Below are 21914 nucleotides of genomic sequence, written 5' to 3'. Positions count from 1 at the left end.
CAAGGCAACTTTACCCTCCCTCTGATCCTTTGGTAATTAAAAAAATATAAATTGAAATTGGCTTTCTGTTCTTAATGCTTCACAGAAAGAACGGGACTTAGAATTAGCTGCTCGGATTGGCCAGTCGCTGTTAAAGAAGAATAAATCACTGACAGAAAGAAATGATTTCCTAGAGGAGCAAGTAGAACACATCAGAGAAGAGGTAAGATTTTTGTGCCTGAATGCTGTATATGCAGTGATGTGGGGAATTTTCTTCTAGCTTCACCTTGTCCACACATTTGGCTGTGGGCAACCTGTTCCTGTGTCTGACCACCCTCGCTGCAAAAAATGTGTTCCTTATATCTAGTCTAAATCTGCTCTCCTTTCGTTTAAAACCACTGCACTTTATCCTATCACAACAGACCTTGCTAAAAGGTCTGTTCCCATCTCCCTTATAAACCCCCTTGAAAGCACTGAAAGGCTGCAATATGGTCTCCCTAGAGCTTCCCTTCTCCATGCTGAACAGCCCCAACACTCTCAGCCATCCCTTATAGGAGAAGGAATATTTTTGTGGCCCTCCTCTAGACCTACTTGAACAGGTCCATGTCTGTCTTATCCTGAGGACTCCGGAGCTGGGTGCTCACCAGAGAGCAGCTGAGGAGGAAAATCCCCTCCCTCAACTTGTTGGCCATGCTACTTTTGATGCAGCCCAGGGGATGGTTGGCTTTCTGAGCTGGGAGTGCACACATTGGTGTGATCAATAAAACACACCAGAAAACTTATATCATTTCAAGTAGCACCTGTGCTTTAAAAGAGGTCTTTAGCTGTAAGTACAACTGTCACTAAACTCCAACTTAATGAATGAGTCAATGCTGTTTCTCCTATTCTGAGGCAGTGGCCTTGCTTTTTGAATCTCACCTGTATGTGGTTTTGAGCAAGACAGAGAGTAAGAGAACGATGAACCACAGTGGAGTAAAAACTTTTAAAATGGTTCATAATTAACACTGCTCAGGGTTGTGAGATGTTGCATTATGAACATCTCACATAAAGGATAAATAGGTGCAGATGGAGTGATCAGTGATGTCTGATAAATGGTGGTGGAGCACACACAATGAAATAATATCCTTTGATGTGCCCCTCTCCTTTTTGGCATGGATAACTAGTTCTGTTCTCTCCCAAAGGAGTGCTGTTGCTTGCTGCCCAAGTCCCATCATGAGGCAGACCACTTTATTTGTGTGTTGGTCAATATGACATGTACTAGGTATGTGCAAGGTGACTGAGCAGGACTGTGCATTCATATCATCCATCCAAAGTGGAAAATTTGATTGAGGAGGGTAGAGGACAGGGACAGGCTGCCTCTGTCCATGTCTGTTTTTATTTAGTGGGACTGAGGAGCAGCATTAGGAAACGTGCCACCAAAAATAAGCCTCTTACCAGGTGGCTTGGTATGTTGGGCCATATGTTCTGTCAACACCCCTCTTTCACACTGTTATTTTGATTTCTTCAGAAACTGATGCTTTTGAGGCAGAGCTCATCAGACTTTAAAGTCATGACACTTCTGTGTACTGAAAATCTGCCTTTAATAGGTACAGATTTTCTATTAAAACTGAATTTTGAATATTTGAACAGAACAGTAACTAAGACAACTGTCTTTAAGGGCAAATGATAAGAGAAACAAAATAATTTGATACTTCTAAAATTCTGTAAAAATTGCCTAAAAATGGTTTGTCTGGGAGATTTGTGTTTTCTCTTATACTGGGACAAATTATTTCTGATGTGTGGTGTAAAATTAAGGTTTTATTGGTATATGTATCACAGCATGAATTATTTAGCTTTATATCTATATTTGTCTCATGGCAAGAATAATTTAGCTTTATATCTCTTTGACCTTTGTCATGACAAAACCTTCTGTCTATTCCATTAAGCAGACAGAGTTTTTCCTTTGTGCTGGTAACATGCCACGTTGATAGATACACGTTGGAGTTATAAAGACCTGTTCAAAGTGCATCAGATTCTTGGGTTTGTCTTTTGAGCTTGTTTTGTTAGGCACTGCTAAGTTTAAGAAGGGGCTGTGATCATGTTCAGTAAAAACTGTTGTAACTGAGATTTTTGATGTACTAGAGGAGAAAAGGTGAGTGGACTGAAGCCCTTTGGTGTGGGCACAGACACTTCAGTCTCAGCTTACTGTTTCACTACTATATTCTAGAAGCATAAACATACTGAGGAAACGTTCTTAATTGTGAAGTATTTTGCTTTACAGAGATGTGTGTGTGCTTTTTCAACAGAGAGTGTAGTTCCCAGGTACAGTGTGTCTATCTGCTGTTCAGTAAGAATGTTGCAGCTCCATGTTCCTTTCTCTGAGATGGTGCTGCCTACACTTTGGTATTGTCTTCTTTGACATTAGAGTTCAATATCAAAGAAAAGTAAACTGTAAATCTGAGCAATGTGAATTGTATTCAGGATGGAGTAGCTCACTAGGTTTTAGCTTCTCCTAATCTTTCTAAATCTCCTAGTTTCTACTTCTTTTTCCTCTATGTATTTTGGCCTATGTTTCTGAAGCTAAAATGGCAGCACTTCCAATGCAGTCAGTCCTCAAACAGCACCACCTCAAACCTGTGTTAACCTCTGGGTAATGCAGCCCTCTAGACCTGTTATTCAAGTTCCAGGTCACCTGTCAGAGTTTGTGTTTTGATGATAGCAGGTTTCAAAGTCCAGGTTTGATTTTGTTCTGTGTAAAGTGAGAAGAAAGGACAAAGTTGAATTATAATCTGGAACAATGACTTAAAAAATGGAACATTGCTTTTTGGTCTATTAAGAGTAGAAAATAATGTTGTAAAGACAGAAATGCTCTTTGGTTTGGTACTTGTATGTGTGCTTTTTGCATACAGTGTAACAGGGTGTCTTTCTTTTGAGTGATTCTAACTTGTTAAGTACTTAGTTGCTGTCAGGAAAAGCAAATCAACTCTATTCTTGAAACAGTTGTTCATGATTCAGTAAATATTGATTCTTTGAATTAAGTTCCAGGTCTTTAAATTGTTGTTCTCTGGGTGAGGATAATTTTATCTTCTAATTAAATTATTTTAAGATAGGTACAGTTATTTCATGAATTAGTTCTGAAGCTGAGTAAAGCTGTCAGGCCAGCAGAGGCAATTGGAAGCCTGAAGAGATGAGCTATCACCATGCTTGGTTTGTGGATGTCATGGGCCTTGTCCCATGCACAGCGAGGGCTCAGTCCCTGTTGCTCAGTAACAATAACAATACCAACATGCACGATTGTGCAACGTGGCAGCATTCGCTCTGGAGGGCACATGTGGCAGTGGCTTGTGAAAATGTAGAACAGGCTATTTCTGTTCTTAAAACAAATTCAGTGTTTTGCAGTGTGAAAATGTGTCCTGGGTCTGTCTGGGATGCTGATAATACTCTTCACCAGCCTACCTGGTGCTGTGCTTTGGGTTTGGGACTAAATCAGTGTTGATAACAATGTTTTGGCTATTGCCGAGCGATGCTTGCACAGCATCCACCAGGCTCTTTTCTTTTTCCTTCATGCCCATCCCAGCCTCCCCAGGTTTTTTTTTCCCCCTCTTCACTCTGTCCACCATCTGCACAAGATGCTGGGATGCTGACCCAAACTGACCAAAGGGATGTTCTATACCATATGTTGTTATGTTCAACAATAGAAGGGCAGGGAAAGGAGGAAGAATCTGGGACATTCATGGTTACGGTGTTTGTCATCACAAGTGACAGTTCTGTGTGCCAAGGTCCCACTTTCCAGTAAGTGGCTGAACATGCACCTGCTCATAGAAAACAGTGAATAAATTCTTTATTTTACTTTGCTTGCATGGGAAACTTTGCTTCACTTATTAAACTGTCTCAGCAAGAAGTTTTTCTTGCTCTTGAGCTTCTGAGTCTCTCCTTCATGCTATGGGGATTGTGGGGCAGACTGTGTGCTCAGCAGGTGGGTGCTTAGCTGATCACCAAAGTTAACACACCACAAAATGCTGCATCAAAGGGAAGTGTTGCTGGAAGTTACTGTGAGTGTTTCACAGTTTCACAGCCTGATTGAGATTGGAAGTGAGCTCTGGAGGTCATCTTGTCCAAACCTGCAGGACCCTCTACAGTCCATTGCCGAGGACTATGTCCAGATGGTGTTTGACTATCTCCAAGGATGCAGACCCCACAAGCTCTCTGGGCAACCTGTGCCAGGGCTCAGTCACCCTCACAATTAAAAAGTTGCACCTGATGTTAGCGAGGAACCACCCATGTTTCAGTTTATGCCTCTTGTTTCAGGTCCTGTTCCATTAAAAGATCAACCTTTCTGACTGTTCACCCTTTTGGAGGTTTGGAATGCCCGGAAATGGCAGTAAAAATAGTATCCTCAGTCTTTTTAATTCATACATAAAAAAACAGTAGCAAGAGCTGGAGATGATCTAGTGTCCACCCACAGACAGCATCTGAATTCTTGCTTCTTAAAGAGCTGAGTTATAATGTGCTGAAGGGAAGTAAATCATTATTTTTGGCTCAGCATTTTTGCTCTTCCTGAAATGGAGAAAGTGAGCCTCCAAAAATTAATGCACAAATTTTGTTGAATAGCTTTCTAAAGTGTGGTTGGATGGAGATGGTTTTTTTTTCCCCTTGCTATTTAGAACCCATGTCTCAGGAGGACTTGGTGCCTTAGCACTTCTCATTATGCAGAACAGTCATAGTTAAGTAAATGACCTTGTTTGCCTCAAATTGTGAACAATTCAAGTGCTTTTTTGGATTGCATCTGCTCTTTTGTTCAATGAATATGGAGTTCAAATCCGTGTAATTTATATTCTATGTTTTTTTCCTAATAATAACTACAAAGAAAAGTATGCTTACAATATGAAAAGCAGTTTATTATAAAACAACATACTGTGCATTTTTTACATGGGAAAGTACAAACTGAGGGCCAAGTCTTGCAGTACAAGTGGAAGAGAATGGATGTGTGTGATCAGTTATGCTGTCTGTAGTTGTGCAAGGCAAATAAAAGTAATCTCCTGCTGCTGGCATCTTAAGTCACATCTGTGAAGTTGTGTGTGTGCTACTGTCTAATTGGGCTTTTAACCCTTTTCTTGGAGAATAGCAATATAAAGTATCAAAGATGACATTTGTGGAGCTCACAATTCATTAGGATTAGGATTCAGAGGAATCCTAATCACCCACTTTTGATGTTTTGTTAATTTTTGTTGCATGCATATACAAAGTATGGGAATCCCACATACTATTTTCCTGGAGCCAAAAAATCCCGGAAACTGACTGCAGCCTTCACTGTTGGAACAGCCTCAGAACAGCAGCCTCCCACTCTGTGGTGGTGTTCTGCAGCTCAACCCGCACTTGAGTCACAATTGTAACCTTACTACACAAGCATTTCAGTAATTTTATGTAAAGCCTCTTGGAGAGGAGGAAATGTCAGTATCTGAGGCCTGCAAGGTCAGCATCCATGCCAGAAGGTGACAGTCATCACACAAAATGAATAAATGCAATGTTTGGCTTGATTGTGCCACAATTATTTCTTGCTGTATCATTGCAATATATCCATTACTGTGCATGTGAATCTAGACTAATGCAACAGTGAGTCAGGACTGCTCCTCTTAAAGAAGGTAAAAAAGAAACATGTCTAATAGCAGTGAATAATTGTATATTTGGACCAGTGAAAAATCATTTAGTGGCTACTTTAAACTGGTACACTTTCCCTTCTTTCTAAGAAATAAAAGAAATCATTCTGGTCTGTTCCAGTCTTGGACTCTTGATTTAGTCCAAGATGATGCCTGGAGAGTGAATAACAGGCTAATTTGTGGTGAGTTTGCTTAAAAATGTGTCTGGAAAATCAGCTTACTGATCTGTGATCTCTTTCTTTGTGTAGGTTTCTCAGCTGCGCCATGAGCTGTCCATGAAAGATGAACTGCTCCAGTTCTACACCAGTGCTGCTGAAGAGAGCGAACCGGAGTCCGTCTGTTCCACCCCGTAAGTCAATCGATCTGCAGCGCTGAGCTGTCATCTGTTGGATGATTTCATCACTTTGAGAAGTGGTAAAATTGCCCCAGTGTTGGCTGGTACTATAAATGGGACTTAGAACTTGGTGCAAGGTCCAGCTGGAAGGACTTGCACTGAGCCATCTGGCTATCCAGGTGCCTACAGGAGCCAGGAGGGGAGACTACACAGGGAGGCTGCTGGCACCACACTGCAACTTTCAGAGGAACTGGGTCACTGTTGTGCTGGGACAGATGTGGCTCTCACTGACAGCAGCCCAATACACCACACACATTTGCATGTGCTAGGACATGCTATATGAGTGACCTTTGTGCTTGAAGGACCTCTGAAGGCACTATGGGAAAATTCCAAGCCAAGGGAAAGAAATAAAGCATGGCTTACAGGGTGGGTTCCAGACACTTAGCTGCTGAACAGCATTGCAGGCTCTAAGGAGCTGTCTGCCCTTGAAGAGTTATTGCTGCATTCTGATGAAGCATGTGCAGCATTAATCAGGAGCTATTGGATTGCTCCCTGTAGTAACATGGTTTCTTTTCTCATAGCCTTGGCTGAACAACTTTTCCATAGGGAATGTGCAAAATAATAAATAACATTTTAAATGTTCTCTTTTGAAATTCACTAGGAATTTATTGCTGCCCAAAAGTAATGGCATGAATAAACTCATAATAATAAGTATTTCATGTAGCTCTGTTTGCTTTTGAGACTTGTGTTCAGTCTGTGCTTCTGTAAGATTTGCCATAGTATATGTAAAAATTATTTTAAATTTGTTGCTTTTTCCTACAAGGCTGAAGAGAAATGAATCTTCTTCCTCCGTCCAGAACTACTTTCATTTGGACTCTCTTCAAAAGAAGCTCAAGGACCTTGAAGAGGAAAATGTTGTGCTTAGATCTGAGGTGAAATTGCTCCCTTTGTTTTGATTAATATAGTTGTTCATCTAAGTGCTAGAACACAGGTATTGAGAAGCTTGTATTAAAAGCTGAGAGTCTAACTAAGAGTATGATTCCACATGTAACAGATCCCTCTGTGATTGTTTAATCACCATCCTTTATCCTTTTAAATGAAGGAAAGGCTGAAATGTGGAATCACAGAATACATAGAATCACAGAACTGGTTAGGTTGGGAAAGAGCTCTAAGGTCTTTGGGGCCAACCTTAGACCAATCAATACCTTATCAACTAGACCAGAGCCCTGAGTGCCACGTCCAGTCCTTTCTTGAACACCTCCTGGGACAGTGACTCCAGCCCATTCCAATGTCCTATCACCCTTTCTGTGAAGAAATTCTTCCCAAATGAAGCTACGTGCGAAACAGTGTTTGTGTAGTAAGAATGTGCAGGAATATGGGCAGATTTTGGAGTCCAGAATTGCACTTTGGAAAAGGTTGCAAAGAGCTGACCTGGCATATACATGTGACTTGAGCTGCAGATCTCAGGCTTGTAGAGATTGGTCTCTGATACCAATTCAGTATTTGTCAACATGCAAATTTCTTGCATTACATTTCTTCATTTTGTGTTTCAAGTCAAGGCAGTTAATATTTTAAATTGAATGTGCTTTTCTTCTCTTTATTTCTTATTATATTCTGGTTGTTTCACAGATGACACAGGTTTTTTAAAGTTTAATAATTGAATATGAAGTGAATAATTTTATATTTTCAAACCAAGTTTTAAACGTGGGAGCATGTTACCACTTTGCAAACATGTAGCAGAGTATAGCAGGAGAGATACTTTCCATCTAACAGTGACTATATGAAAACAGAATGTTACTTCCATTTTCCACTGCAAATGCAGGGCCCATTGTAAATAGGTAGTGCCACATCTTTGCACAAGACACCAGGTAATGGAGACTGCTGTGCTCTTAACTGAGAAGGTGCACAAGGAAGATGAGCAATAGATGGTCTGAGAATAATGAACATTAGAACTGAGAGAGCCACTGCATCAGGAGCTCTGGAGTAGGAAACCCCATGCAGCACTGCCTTCCCATCCAGGGAGATGAAGTCTGTGCCAGCAAGGCACAGGATGAAGCCAAATCTGAAACCTGTGAGCTGTGCAGTTCTCTGTAGATGCAGTCTGTGTGTGTCTGTGCATGCCCCCAGCTTTGGGAATAGGTTACAGACCCACCGAGGTGGTGCCAGACAGAACCAGCTGGCTGCAGCCATGCTGCTCTTGGCACTCCCAGAGCCACAGTGGAAAATACAAACCAGACAAGGAGGTTGCATTAAGGTTTTTTATGGGTTACAGTGCCAGAACTTTTCAAATAGGATCAAATAGCATGTTTTTTAAATACCTGAATGTTTAATTCAGTTATTTAAACCAAGCATTTCTTTGGTTTTTGATGATCCCTGGCTTTGCTCAGTGAGCAGTTCAAGTCCTGCATGCTAGTACTTTGTATGCCCAAGCCTTTCTTTTTCTTTTTACTTTTAGTGCAAAATACACAAGTGACATCTAGTGGGGATATGGTGATAATGATGCAAGTTTCTCCATACAGTCATGTCTCTGCTGAATGTTCACCTGGCCTCTTTTTCCAGAACATGTGGGAGGACAGGCAAAAACTGTAGTTTCTCACTGTCTTCCTGAAGGAGTGATTAGAATAGCTTGTCTTTCTGAAGCAGATGGAAGTGCAACAACAGACTGGCAAAGAACAAATGTGCTAATGTAGCATATTTGATGTGGATTTCTTGAACAGGCCTGTCAGCTGAAGACTGAAACAATTACTTATGAAGAGAAAGAACAACAACTTGTCAATGACTGTGTAAAAGAGCTAAGTATGTGCCTACTTCTTTATACCTTTTTGAGATAGGTCAGTAAAAATCTGAAACAGATGAGTCAGTCATGTTTTTCTGTGGTAGTTATTTTCCTTTTACAAATGGTTATGAGGAGAAAACTTCTGGGCTGAAATTTCACAGCAGAAAATGTTGGCTGAAAGCTAATTTTTTCTCATTTAAAAATAGTTTTGCATTGAAAGTGTTCAGTCTCCTTTGAAGCATGAGCACTTGATGCCTTTCTGGTTGTGCCCTACTGTGTTTTTCAAAAATACCTTACTGTGAATTGGGGGTAGGATTTTGCTGAAGCAAGTGATGTTCCAAAAGAACATCTTTATGCTTACTTGTCTGATTCTGGGTTTGTGATGTTAATTTTGATTACTTATCTTAAAGGGGATGCAAACATCCAGATTGCCAATATCTCTGAAGAGCTAGCAAAGAAAACTGAAGATGCTGCCCGGCAGCAAGAAGAAATCACTCATCTTCTCTCTCAGATAGTCGACCTGCAGAAAAAGGCAAAAGCTGTAAGCAATCCAGTTGAGACACTACTGTTGTTATTTGCTACTAATGTAACTGGAGGACAGATTAAAATCCTCTCTGTACTAGAGCCTAAAGGAAATATACGACCTTCCTTATGTGGATGACCTTGTTTGGTGTTTAATATCTGTCATACTTGACTAGAAAGCATCAATTTATTAAATGATGCATAGATGGTTTCTCAAATGCAGTAGTTAAAATTATTTTAAATATTAGGTACAAAACTCTGCTCTGAGTTATGTCGGTGAGACAAGTGTGTCAGTGCAAGTATTTGAGTGGGCACATAACCTGTTTGGAGGTTCATTTAGCAAGGTCCAATCTAATGCTGTGTGTTCTTGTGTAAACATTTTAAATGTGTAGATAATTATTGCTGTGGAGGAGAGGTGAGAATAGTTACAATGTTGCTAATTATCTGTAGTATATGATACAAATATCACAGGACATCACAGTATTTCTAACATTTTTGGCATATTTTAGTGTGCAGTTGAAAATGAGGAACTTGTCCAGCATCTGGGAGCAGCTAAAGATGCCCAGAGACAGCTCACAGCTGAGGTGAGTACATTACTTAGTAAAACAGTAATTTAGTAGCTGAGCAATGACTGTTTGCTTTGCTATGAGAGGTTCAGTCTGAGTTGGATCAGAAATATTAAATAGTTTTGCCTGTGTATATGGAATGAAGGAACACTTATGTTCCTAATAGAGTTCAAACCCTTTTCTTTCCTATTCTCTGCTCCTTCAAATGACATGTATTTTGAAACACAGAGGCTTATGGGCTGTACAGGAGCGCCTTTAGAGGTTGACTTCTCTAGGCTGGTAATTTCTGCTATTTTAAGTAGTGAGATAACATGGAAGAGCTCATTGATGCTCTGTTTGTTCAGTGTATAAACATAAGGCAGTCCAGTATTTCAGGCTGTGTTATGGATGCTACATTTGCATTAAAAAAATGGACACAATGGAGTGAATAAAGCTTGATCCCTTTAGGATGTGTCTTGCATTTGCACTACTTGGTAATGAAGATGGGAATGGCCAGACAAGCTTTTCCAGTGGGTGGACCTTTTGTATCTGTGGTCCTCAACAAAGATGGGGCTCATGCCTCACCATTGCTTTCTTAGGAAAGAAAATGAACTGTATCTCTTTTTCTAAACCAAATAGCTTATTTTTATGAAAGTTGGAATGTGGTGTTTCAGACTTATGCCCCTTTGCCAAACTTAGTTGAAGTGGCTGATGAACTCAAAAGCTGTGAGGGCACACAGACATCTGTAGACAGAGTGATTACATAAGATGTGTTTCCTGAGAAAGCTAAAAATAAGGCATAGTCTTAGGCTGTTGAAAGCTATACGTGTATATCTATTGTTTGCATGAAAGTCCTGGCTTTAAAATTCCTAAGTCCTTTGGACCATTGGGGAATGTCTTGTCCTCAGACCATGATGTTTGTCACTGTGGTCATCATGGCAGTACTTAAGCACTAAACCTGATCAGACTAAAGATGCTTTTTTAGCTCTGTATCTTCTCCTTGTCAATGATTTCACATGAAAGGAAAGGAAAGAAATGGAGCAAACAATTCCTTCCACATTGTTACCCTCCCTGCCTGCCTTCCCATCAGTTATTAATGATCCTCCAGTGATACTCATTTGTTGGAGATTGATTCCTTTAAAGTGGGATATTCTTCCCTACACTATTATTGTTTACCAGTATTAAAAAAAAAATTGGAGAATTTTTGTGGTAATAGTGCACCCCATGAGGTCTTGGACTGTTTTTGTTATGTTACAGTTGCGAGAGCTGGAAGACAAGTATGCAGAGTGCATGGAAATGCTTCATGAGGCTCAAGAAGAGCTGAAAAACCTTAGGAACAAGACAATGCCAAATGCTATATCACGTCGGTACCACTCCCTTGGTCTCTTCCCTATGGTAAGCAGATTTATGGGAAAACCTGCACACACCAAGCAAAGGAAGTGTGTTTGCATCTGACTTACAGCTTCAGGGATAGGATGCTGGATCTGAGATAAGCATGGGTGAAATGTGTATTTGCATAGCCTTAAAGGATACCTGAGTGATCAGTTTTGCAACCTGGTTCTGAAACAGTGGTGCTGTGCAGCTCTGCTGCAGTGTTACATATAGCCTGCAGCTGTGTATGCTTATGCTATGAAACCTGGTTAACAGGTTAAGCATTAACAGGTCCTTACACACTTCTATACATCTTTGTTAGGCATCTCCTGTACTGTGGTGGCTGATGTTCATTAGGAGCTTCCTGTTTGTCTTCAATATCCTTGGAGATAAAACCTCCTAATAACATAACTGTGATTTCCAGACATGGCATCTTTCTAGTCATTTATGATATACATTTTAGTTCTTCAGTCTAAATCTCTGAACAGGGTTAAAAGCATAACTTTTTATTTTATAGTGACTGAAAATTCAGTGATTCATTAAAAGAATGTTAGTTGTTAATGTGTATTATGGCGACAAGTTATGGTGGTTTCTCTGGTGTTACCAACTTGCTTTACCTGATTTCATGTGATTATGACATTTAAAACTCAGGAAATATGCAGTAGTCTCAATGAAATGAAAAAAAAGAGTGGATAAGAATGTGTGCAGTGACTTGCTCTGCTTGCCTGAAAGTAGTTAGACCATTGCATCTAGAGTAGTTAGATTACTTCTGAAGGCAATGGTATCGGTGGCTTCTTTTGAAAAACATTAATGTAATAATGCAGCAAAATCTGGCCTGCCTTGTCTTACTACTGAAGAAAAACATTTTTTATTTGTGTTCACAAGAAGTAAATTGCCAACAAAGGCTTAGCTTGCCTTTTTGTGCTCCCTTCTGAGACTGAACACAGGCCAAATTAAAGTGCAGACGTTTAATAATACAAGTTGTGCTTGCAAAAACAATACAAATTGTGCTTGCACAAATACAAAAGTATGAAAAGTATGCTTGTGCTGAGATAGGTGTATAGGTTTTGTGTGAAAATGATTTTCAAATGTTGAATCATGAGACAAAAGATCATTTGGGTTTGTTAATGTTTGATAGTTGGACCCTACACCAGCAGAAAAACTTAGTGACCAGTTATGGAAAATTGATGGCCTGTTACCTCTAACATTATGGAGAAACTGTATAGTGCTTTATGCCAAGAATCACGTCATTTTTGTGGATGCGTGGATAATGCTGGGGGTTTTATGTTTATTCTAAATGAGAACATAAAGAGCAAAACTTTATACATGAAAGGTGAGTGTTACTGAGTATGGAATTCAGTCTGGGTAGTTGGATCATGTTGTTGCCTGCAATGCCTTTATAAGGTTCTTAGGCAGATATTATGTATCATCAGATATAACTTACTGCAGGAAAATGAAGCTAAGCCATATTTTGTCAGTGCTTTAAATACCTACATTAGTTTTCTAGTAATTTTTCATATTTAAACCTTCCTTTTTTCTTCTAGAAATACTCTTCATTATTTATTATTTTGTATAAGTAATTTATTATTTTCTGTCATGCCAATTTATTAATGCTATGATATTTGTTTCTCTTTTGTGCTTATTTTTGACAGGATTCTTTGGCAGCAGAGATAGAAGGGTCAATGAGGAAAGAACTGCATTTGGATGAACCTGACTCTCCTGACTTGGCGTACGACTGAAAAGAATTAGTTCCTAATTGATTGGTTATATCTGAATTTAATTATTTGATGAGAAGAGAAGAAACAGGAAATAGTTGAGCCAGATATTTAGAAAGAAATATTTTTAGCTGAATGTGAATAATAGAAAGGAAAACAAATTGCCTAGTTTTTGGGGTGTTTTATTTTCTCCTAAAGCTTCTAAAAGAAAACACCTATATACTGGCTTTGCTTTGTCTTGTAAATTTCTTTCCTCATTGGTGAGTGCTGAGAATGAGAAAAGATTTGTTTTCTTGTGTTACCATGCTAGATTACTTCAAGTACCAGTTAGAGGAGGAGTTCAAGTTCTTGGTGAGTTTTATAACATAAGTTACCAGGTTGATCTAATCCAGTTTTTAACAGGAAGAACATCAGGGCAGTAAGGGATTTGGAATGGTTGGGTACTTAGTGTGATGCCCATTATGCCTGTGCTGAAGTTCTGTTGAATTAAACAAGAGAGTAGTTTGAAACAAGTTAAGTGCTTGCGACAGCCCCAAAGCTATAGATAGATACAGCTTGGCAGAAATGGCCTCCCTGATGCCAGTTGCACGTGTACTCCAATAGGTTTATCTCACAGATTTGTACAAAGCATGGATTGTTTAATTTGAAATAAGTTAATCCAGTTTACAGAGTCTGTTACAGAAACAGAGTTTGCAAAACAAGACAGTCAGGCAAGGTACAGTAGACACTTCCAGAAACCTTCTAATTGCATTTACAAAATGCCTGACGCATACACTGACCTTTTCTGAGCCTGAGCCAAGAACTGCAAATGGGGCTTTGACAGAGTGAAATGTTGGTTGGAAAAATGTAAGATCAGAAAGTTGTGAGCATGCTCAAACCCCATAGGATCCTTTCATCCTTTCAGTATAATCTGAACTTAAAGCTAGTTTAACTTCTTTAGAATATCTTATTTACTTTGCCTGTACCAGAGGAGGATACTTTTTTTTTTTGGTCACATGACTTGTCTTGGTTTTATTTATTTGTGCAGTGGTAGTAACTGCAAGCTCCATGGGACTATTTATTGATAAATACTGTTAGATTCAGCCTCATAAAGATATACTGCTATGGACCTAGAGCCTCCACACAAAGGGTACAACTGTTGGGCACCCATGGACAGAAGGAAAGAAATTTAAATGACATTAAATAGCCTAAGGCATGCAGTCACTGTTACAGCCTGGCAGTGTTACCTTTCAGATAGAAGAAATGTGCTATCCTTGTGTTCAGCTGTTGTTGAACTGTAAAATAAAGCAGTGGTGGCACTGCTGCAGCATGATGTAGGGTAATTTTATTTTGTCAAGAAATAAAACTGCTGAAGTTTCATCTGATGTCAGTCTTGAACCAGGTGAATGATGTTTGTTATGGTATGAAAACAATGGTGATAAAGAGTGAACTGTAGAAGTAGGTCAAATATTAGGTTTCCAGCCTTGGCAGTATCTCTCTCAAGTCCTGGTCCTTTGTATTTCTGGGATATTTTTCGTTGTTTTAAAAGTGCTATTTAAAGGGATTGGAAATTGGTTTCAGAGAGAAAAGATACAGGACTTGCTTGCATGGAGATACTCAGGAGAGTAAATTCAAACTCTCCTTTAAAATGGATTAGTCGGTTTATAGTTAAGAGTTGAATGGAGATCAATTCTGGTTTTTAAAATGTCATTTTTACATAATGACTTTATGGCACTTTTAGCTGATGTACTGAAATGCTCTTTCACTTATTTTTTGTTACTATTTGAAAGGGTCCATGCACATGATTGTCAAATATTCTGTCAAAAATATTCTAAGGTGATAGAAGAATTATGTTGATGGACTGAATGTAATGGCCACACTGTAGCTGGTATGGGACCCTATGCATACTACTTTACAGAACTATACACAAAACCAAACCGTTTGATAGACCTGCAAATAGGAAGGGCTGTTAATAACCTGTTTCTCTGTTCCTTCTCATGGTAATAAGTTATTGAGTAATTATTAACTGTGTGTGTGTTTTGCAGCCATCAGAAGCGGGTCTTCGAGACGGTGAGAAATGTCAATCAAGTTGTCAAGCAGAGATCCATGACTCCATCACCAATGAATATCCCAGGCTCTAACCAGTCCTCTGCTATGAACTCAGTCATTTCTAGCTGTGTCAGCACTCCACGTTCCAGTTTCTATGGGGGAGACATCTCTAACATTATGATAGACAACAAGACCAATAGCATCATCTTAGAGACAGAGTCCTCAGACAACGGGTCAGTACCAGAGCACTGGAATTTGCTTTTTCTTTCTTTCTGACATAAAGGTAGTGTTCCTGTTTTCCTCCTTTTGTCTTATGTAGTGCAGTTATCACAGTGGCATACGTCCTCAAAATCTATTTTGTGCTTATAGTTTTTGGGCACAAGTTTATTTAAAAAATAAAGCTTTTAGAAAGTACTGTGTATTGATCAGTCTGCAACTCAGACGAGTCCTGAGATGCAACATCACCAGATGATGTAAAACTACCCTTTGTTTTTATCTGTCAACACTTAAAAATAATTAAATTTTCACCATGTTACATAAATGCCAGGGAGTTCTGATTGCAGATGCAGCTACAGTTGAATGTTTTGATCCTAAAAATGAATAAAATGTGCATCTGTAGATTACCTAATATGAAAACTTAAAAATTAAACCAGTCGGAACTTTGCTTTTTTAGCTACTTGCCTCTTCCCCCACTACAGCTCCACACTATATGCTGTATATACTTTTCATTAAAATGGCTTCATTTTTCAAAGCAATATATGTTTGTCAGTATAATATACTCTTGTGACTCACTATGGTGTTCTTACAGCATTGGCCCTTTAACACGGGGCCTGCTTACCTGAGTTTACATAACTGTGAGAGACACACAACAAGTAGACAACTCTCACCTCTTTGTAGGAGGAAGCTCTTAAGTAAAGTGCAGGTTTCCAGGCAGAAACTAGGACTCCAAATTTTTACTATGAAAGAGAAACAGAAGACTGGTGTTTGCCTTTGAGCTCTTCAGATGAAGAGCAAGTTGCTCCCAGACACAGTAATGTAAAGATACTGGTGAGTGTCTCAAAACTGTCATATGGAAGTCTTAAACATTTCTAACAATGTGTTTTTTCCCTCCCACCCTTTTTTTTTATCCTGTGTCCCCCTTTATGTTTTAGAAATGAAGACAGGATGAAGAAGCCTGGAACTCCAGGGACTCCAGGCTCCAGTGACCTAGAGACTGCCCTGCGTAGGCTCTCCCTCAGGCGGGAGAATTACCTCTCGGAGCGCAAGTTCTTTGAGGAGGAGCAGGAAAGGAAGTTGCGGGAACTGGCAGAAAAGGGAGAACTCCACAGTGGTTCCGTTACCCCCACAGAGAGCATCATGTCACTGGGAACTCACTCCAGATTTTCAGAATTCACTGGATATTCAGGAATGTCTATCAGCAGTCGCTCCTACCTGCCAGAAAAGCTTCAGATTGTGAAACCACTAGAAGGTGATAACAAAGGGCCTCGGCCTTTATCTGTTGTTATTAGTGACTCTTTGTGGTCCCTAATCCATCACCAGAAAGCAGGAAATCTTTGCAATACATACTCTTTTTACTTTAGAGACAGTACTCCACGCTGTTGGTTTGAGATCTTCTAACTAATATATTCTTCCACAAGCCTTAAAAGTGTTAGGAAACCATCCCAGCCAAAGCAGTAAAATCAATATTACAGGCCACACGTGTACATCATCAGTGCAGCTTTACATCCAACCTAAATGTTACCATTTCATAATTGGAGGAGGAAGGTGGATAAATCTATGAAATCTAAACAGCAAGAGTTCTGTAAATTAGTATCTGGAAAGGCTGTTACCTACTTCATTTAGTCCAGTTGGTCTAATAAGACTGTTACAGTGATTCAAAATTATCTCTGGACTTAATGCATTATTTAGTGGTCACATGATTTCACTATGGCTTTGTGTTTCATGTGTGAAATAGGTGGGGATTTTTAAAGTCAAATTTCCTTCTTACATTGTCACAGAAAAAGGCAAGATAGAGATAGATGATAGTCAGGGCTAGAGCTGCATTTCAAGGTTCATTTCAATAGACTGTTTAAAAAGAGCTGTTAAAGCAAATGTAGTGTAGTCTGCCTGGCTTTCTTCAGTTGTTTCAGGTTGTAGCTGGAAGTTAGTTGAGTCAATTCCTTCAGATTTTAAACCAAATTAAGTTTCCCTGTAGTACTTCACAAATACACTAGGTAACATCATTTAGGTTGGCTTCTCTCTCTTTTTTCCTTTAACAAAACTCTTGTATTACATTACATTATGTGTGTTTTAATTGCAGAAGTTTCTTTTTTTTCATCTGTTTAGAACAAATTTATTTCATTTATGAGGAGCATATAGCATGGCACATACTCAGAAGCAAAAATAAGCATTCTTATGTCCTGAAGAAAGTGATGTACTGTATCAACCTATTCAAATGAAACTATAGCAATAGCACACAAACCCATACTCCTGAGCAGATTTGAATAGTTTGTTTTCATGGCTGCTTTTAAATGGTCAGAAAAGTTCTTGTACAAGATGAGGGAAAGGATTATCCCACTTTGTTTCAGTTTCTGGTTGCTACCACTGTAATAGATTTCTGTCACCATCCCATTATATCTGCTTTTGTCTTCCAATAAACTCTTAAAGTCTTTATCATCTTTCTATCTGTCTGGGTTTTTTTTTTTCCCCTTGGTTTTGTTCAATGTTTTCACTGGGTCATTTCTCTCTTGAAATTATTGCACCTTTTAAAGTACTTCCCATGTTTGGTTTTAGATCTTATTTGTAGCATGTTTGTGCCTGCCTGTTTCATAAATTTTGTGGTTTTTAACTTTTATTAACTAAAAATCTTCATAATTTTGTTTTTCATTTCAGCTTAGTTTATTTTCTGAGTATTTTCCATGAACCTTAGCTTTTTTTTCAACTTCATGGACGCCTTCAGACTACTGGGGAAAAACAGTCTGCTGTACCTGCAGACTGCTATAAGTAGCTATGTCTTTGGTTTTATTACTGTTTTGGGTGCTCATGTCAAAAAACAGAAAAAAAAAATTAGTTCAATAATAAATTTGCTATATGTTAATGACTTCTGCTCCTATAATGCAATCTTTTAAATCCCCCAGGGAAAAAGGTGGCAGAAGAACTAAGAAATTAATCTTTTGCACCTTTAAAAATCAACACATGCTATCTTTTAGTCAAACAGGAGGATTGCTTGATGTGATTTGTTTTATAGTCCAGTGAGATTTGTTTTGTTTGTTTTTTTGGTTTTTTTTAACTATGCACCAGTGACTCGTTGTGTCATAAGCACAAAATAGCACTATCTGTAGGAAAACTAAAACCTGGGACTGACTGTGTCTTCATCCACTTCACTGCAATTGTAGGAGCAACACACTGTGAATTTCTAAGCTTTCTCTGATCCTCAAAGCCTATGTGCAATCATGCAGAGATACCAGGAATATAGGAAAAAAGTTTACTTTATTCATATCCTTATTTTATTCTTATTCCTTCTTCCTTCAGTGGCATGTCCCACTGTTACACAGTAATTCCCTCATGCCAACTGTTTCTGATAATTTACAAAACCATCTGGGACTGAATGTAGAAAAGAAGTGGTGTATTTCCCTCTTCTTTTGACTTCTGCAACTTTCTCTTTTTATTGGGGATTTACAATTGTTGGATTCCCTTGTACATTTGGGTTCATTTTCTGTATAGGAAATTAAAGCTCCTTTGCACAGATTTTATGAGATCAAGACTAAGGTCAGGTATATCTTGTTTATGATGGAGCAAAGGCCATTTTGATTTCTGTAGTTTCAATAAAAATGTTAAAACTCAATATATTTTGGTAAATATATTTCCTATGGAAAAATATGAGATCTATATTGAAAATGAAGTGCTTGTATTCTGCTGAGTTTATTTTAAGTATAAATTTTGGTGTGCTTTAAGGTGAAAAAGATTACATCTCCAGAAGTTAGCATGTAGAAGTTAATTAACTTTTTTATACTTGCATGCAGTGCAGAAAGAAATTTTTTTTTCCTTTGTTCTTTAATTCTTGGAATAGACTGACAGAAAACCTCTGCTCTTAGGTTAAGGCTTGACAATATCTATCGCCTCTTCACATTCTGGGGTATTTCTTTTATATAAACGGAAAAAAAAACTTGGCCTTTGTGACAATTCAGAAGTAAACACAAGTTATAAGGATGTCTCTTCTCCCATTTTGGGGTTTAATAGTTTCTACTTCTTGAGCCTCGAGGGTGCAAATTTTCTCTAATTTCTCTAGATTTATTTAAATAAAAGCAAAAAAAAATATAGATTGGATCATTAGCCAAAGTAATCTAGCAGATCCATTTATTCTGAGCTAAAAAATTACAGATCTTAAAAAGTGACATGGGCTTAATTAAAATGCCACCCAGTGTTCCCAGTCATTTTAGAGTTTTTCCCTGTTCACTTCCTATTTACAGCAAGCTTCCTCGTGCAATATGCGAAATGGCAATTTTTCTCATTCCACAGGATTTTTCTCAGATTGAAAATGTATATGAGAGCCACCTCTTCTCTAGTTATTACAGTTGTTTAAGCTTTTAGATACATCATGTAACTAATTGAATATTCCTGGACTTTGAATATGGATGAGACATTTGTGTGCCAGCTTGTTGAATGAGTGGGTATTTCACTTTTCAGAGAGGGAACAGGAATAAGACTGCAAGAACTGCTCTGATTTGCAGGCAGAGGTGAAAAGAAGAAAATTTGGTTTGTGTCATATGACATATGTGATTTTAAGTCAGATTTTTCAACACAGTGATGATGGGCACACAGGAAAATGCAGGCCCCAGTGTTTAATTGCTACTTGAGGAATCAAATAAATTCTCCTTTGATTTCACTGGGTCCATCTCGGTGTATATATGAATTTTTCCTGATCCATTGCTGTTTCTGACTGTCTCCTATTAAACCTTGAATATTGAATGCTCTTCTCTGTAAAATGCACCTCCCTTTTCAAAACATTTCTCTGCCAAGGATGAAGCTACAGGTACAGTAGCATTTAGTTATGTAGTAGTTGAATTCCTGTAGCATAGGGCCCACACAGGCATTTAGCCTTGACGTGTAGTTCAGAGCTGTGTATCTGCTTACACATGTCTGAAGTTGGTGGGGTTTTCTAACATATGGTACAAAGCTAAAATCGCTGTGCAGTCTGTGTGACTACTGTCCTCCTGTTAGCCACTGGCAGAAAATTCTGGCATGTTTTCAGCACTTGTCTTAGTTTGAGCTTAATGTGGGAATATGTGGTAAATGTTCCTCTTAGAGCTTTCTGTGATGGTGCTCAATCAACTGCTACAATGTAAATTCTTTCTACTCCTGCTTAATCTTGTGAATTGAAGTGGATGAGGATATTTACAGGGAGGGGATGTGCATGTGCACAAGTGTGCTGCTTCTCACCACCAGGCTTTGCATAAGTGCTGATGTGATCAGTTTATTACACACTGGTGTGGAAATGCTGAAGCATAGGTGAAGCAGTTTTGTGCTGTAGCATGTCTCCCTAGACACATTAAACCCAGAAACATTAAAGGTTTGGAGCTCCCAAACCTTTGATCTTCTGGATAAATTAAGTGGGACTTTGTGTTTTAGGTCTTGAATTGCTTACTAATTGATTTTGGTTATCTTTCTGTTCCCTTTCAAGGTTCTGCCACTTTGCACCACTGGCAGCAGCTGGCTCAGCCTCACTTGGGTGGGATCCTGGACCCGAGGCCCGGGGTTGTCACTAAGGGCTTCAGGACCCTAGACCTGGACCTGGATGAAGTGTACTGCCTTAATGACTATGAGGAAGATGAGACAGGTGACATTTCTTACAAGGGCCTAACTACCTCGACGCCAGTTCAGCACACAGAGACCTCAGGTGAGAGGTCACAAGCACAAGTGACTGTTTCAGAGAACAAGAATAACCCCCGCCAATCTCAGGCTTTCACAGAGGAGATGCAGGAGCCCGCGACTGACGATGATGAGGGGTCTGGTGAGGGAAACTCATTAAGTCCAGTAAAACTGACATCTTTACAGGATTTTGATTACTGGGCCATTCTCACGTCTCTTCAGAACAGCATCCATAATATTGCTTTGTGTGTAGCATCTGCACGATAGTGCGTGCAGTGGTTAGAACATAACCATTCTAACATTGGCTCAAAATTCGTTTCTTTGATAATCTTTTGATTTGTTTTTCAGTAACAGCATCTGTGGTCAATATTTTACTCTATTTTGATAAGAGAAGGCTGCTAAAAGGAAGTGGTTCATTCACAAACCTTTGTGTGGCATGTATTCAACATGTGTGTTTATTTAGTGCGCACTCTTAAGTGTGTGTAATGTACAGATTACGTATATTTTGTATTGCTGTAGTGCAGATACTCTTCTGACAGTTCATAAGAGGTGATGCCATGTTTTAGATGTTTGTACTTTGGGAAAAAAACAAAGTCTAAATGATTGATGCACTAAAGGTTCCTCCATCTTGCCTTTGCTGAAACAAATGGAGTGCCTTGAAAACTGCCAAAGAAATTCTGAAAGTTTAATTCACTTACCTCAGATACAGTAACCTGTTTTTAAAGTCTGTCTGAGATAAAGAATTAAGGGAATGTTTTTATGCAGTCACTAATAACATTTCCCTTACTCTTTCTCCACCACACTATTAAACCCTGTCCTTCCTATTTATACTGTATTAAGACATAAACATTTTTAAGTTACACAGTACTGCACGAGTTATTAGCTACTCTGACAGTAGAAGTCTGACATTGACACTAGAAGTCTGTTATTGCACAAGATTACAGATTCTCAAAACTATTGAAGTGGTTTGAGTTTGTGTGATTTCTCTCTTGCTCTTGGGATTTGGGGGTTTTTGTTTTAATAAGCTATATAGTCTTCATTAAGATTTACCTCTGGTAAAGAATTATATTTGGTCCAGAATCAGAAAATTGGCAGAACTCCTTTTTTCTCCCAGACTTCTTGTGTTTTTATAACTACTTTAAATGAAGACACTTCCTTCCC

General features: G+C 38.8%; 1 protein-coding gene across 4 annotated transcripts in view; it reads left to right on the top strand.

The window, feature by feature from the left end:
- The window catches only part of TRAK1 (trafficking kinesin protein 1), an 81538-nt gene that overhangs the window by 44973 nt on the left and 14651 nt on the right, over positions 1 to 21914 (top strand). For 2 of the 4 annotated variants that reach the window (XM_026792679.2, XM_005485835.4), the window contains 11 exons: positions 86 to 202; positions 5864 to 5964; positions 6773 to 6881; positions 8667 to 8745; positions 9136 to 9266; positions 9757 to 9831; positions 11050 to 11187; positions 12816 to 12892; positions 14903 to 15139; positions 16058 to 16374; positions 20566 to 20781. In XM_026792679.2, the coding sequence (XP_026648480.1) occupies positions 86 to 202; positions 5864 to 5964; positions 6773 to 6881; positions 8667 to 8745; positions 9136 to 9266; positions 9757 to 9831; positions 11050 to 11187; positions 12816 to 12892; positions 14903 to 15139; positions 16058 to 16374; positions 20566 to 20781 (1597 nt within the window). Of the gene's footprint in view, positions 1 to 85; positions 203 to 5863; positions 5965 to 6772; positions 6882 to 8666; positions 8746 to 9135; positions 9267 to 9756; positions 9832 to 11049; positions 11188 to 12815; positions 12893 to 14902; positions 15140 to 16057; positions 16375 to 20565; positions 20896 to 21914 lie in introns of all 4 variants that reach the window. The other 2 variants (XM_026792678.2, XM_005485834.4) reach the window with 1 other exon arrangement.

The sequence above is a fragment of the Zonotrichia albicollis genome, chromosome 1 (genome assembly GCF_047830755.1).
Source record: "Zonotrichia albicollis isolate bZonAlb1 chromosome 1, bZonAlb1.hap1, whole genome shotgun sequence".
In the NCBI taxonomy this organism is placed as follows: Eukaryota; Metazoa; Chordata; class Aves; order Passeriformes; family Passerellidae; genus Zonotrichia; species Zonotrichia albicollis.
This window is presented reverse-complemented; position numbering and strand designations above follow the sequence as displayed.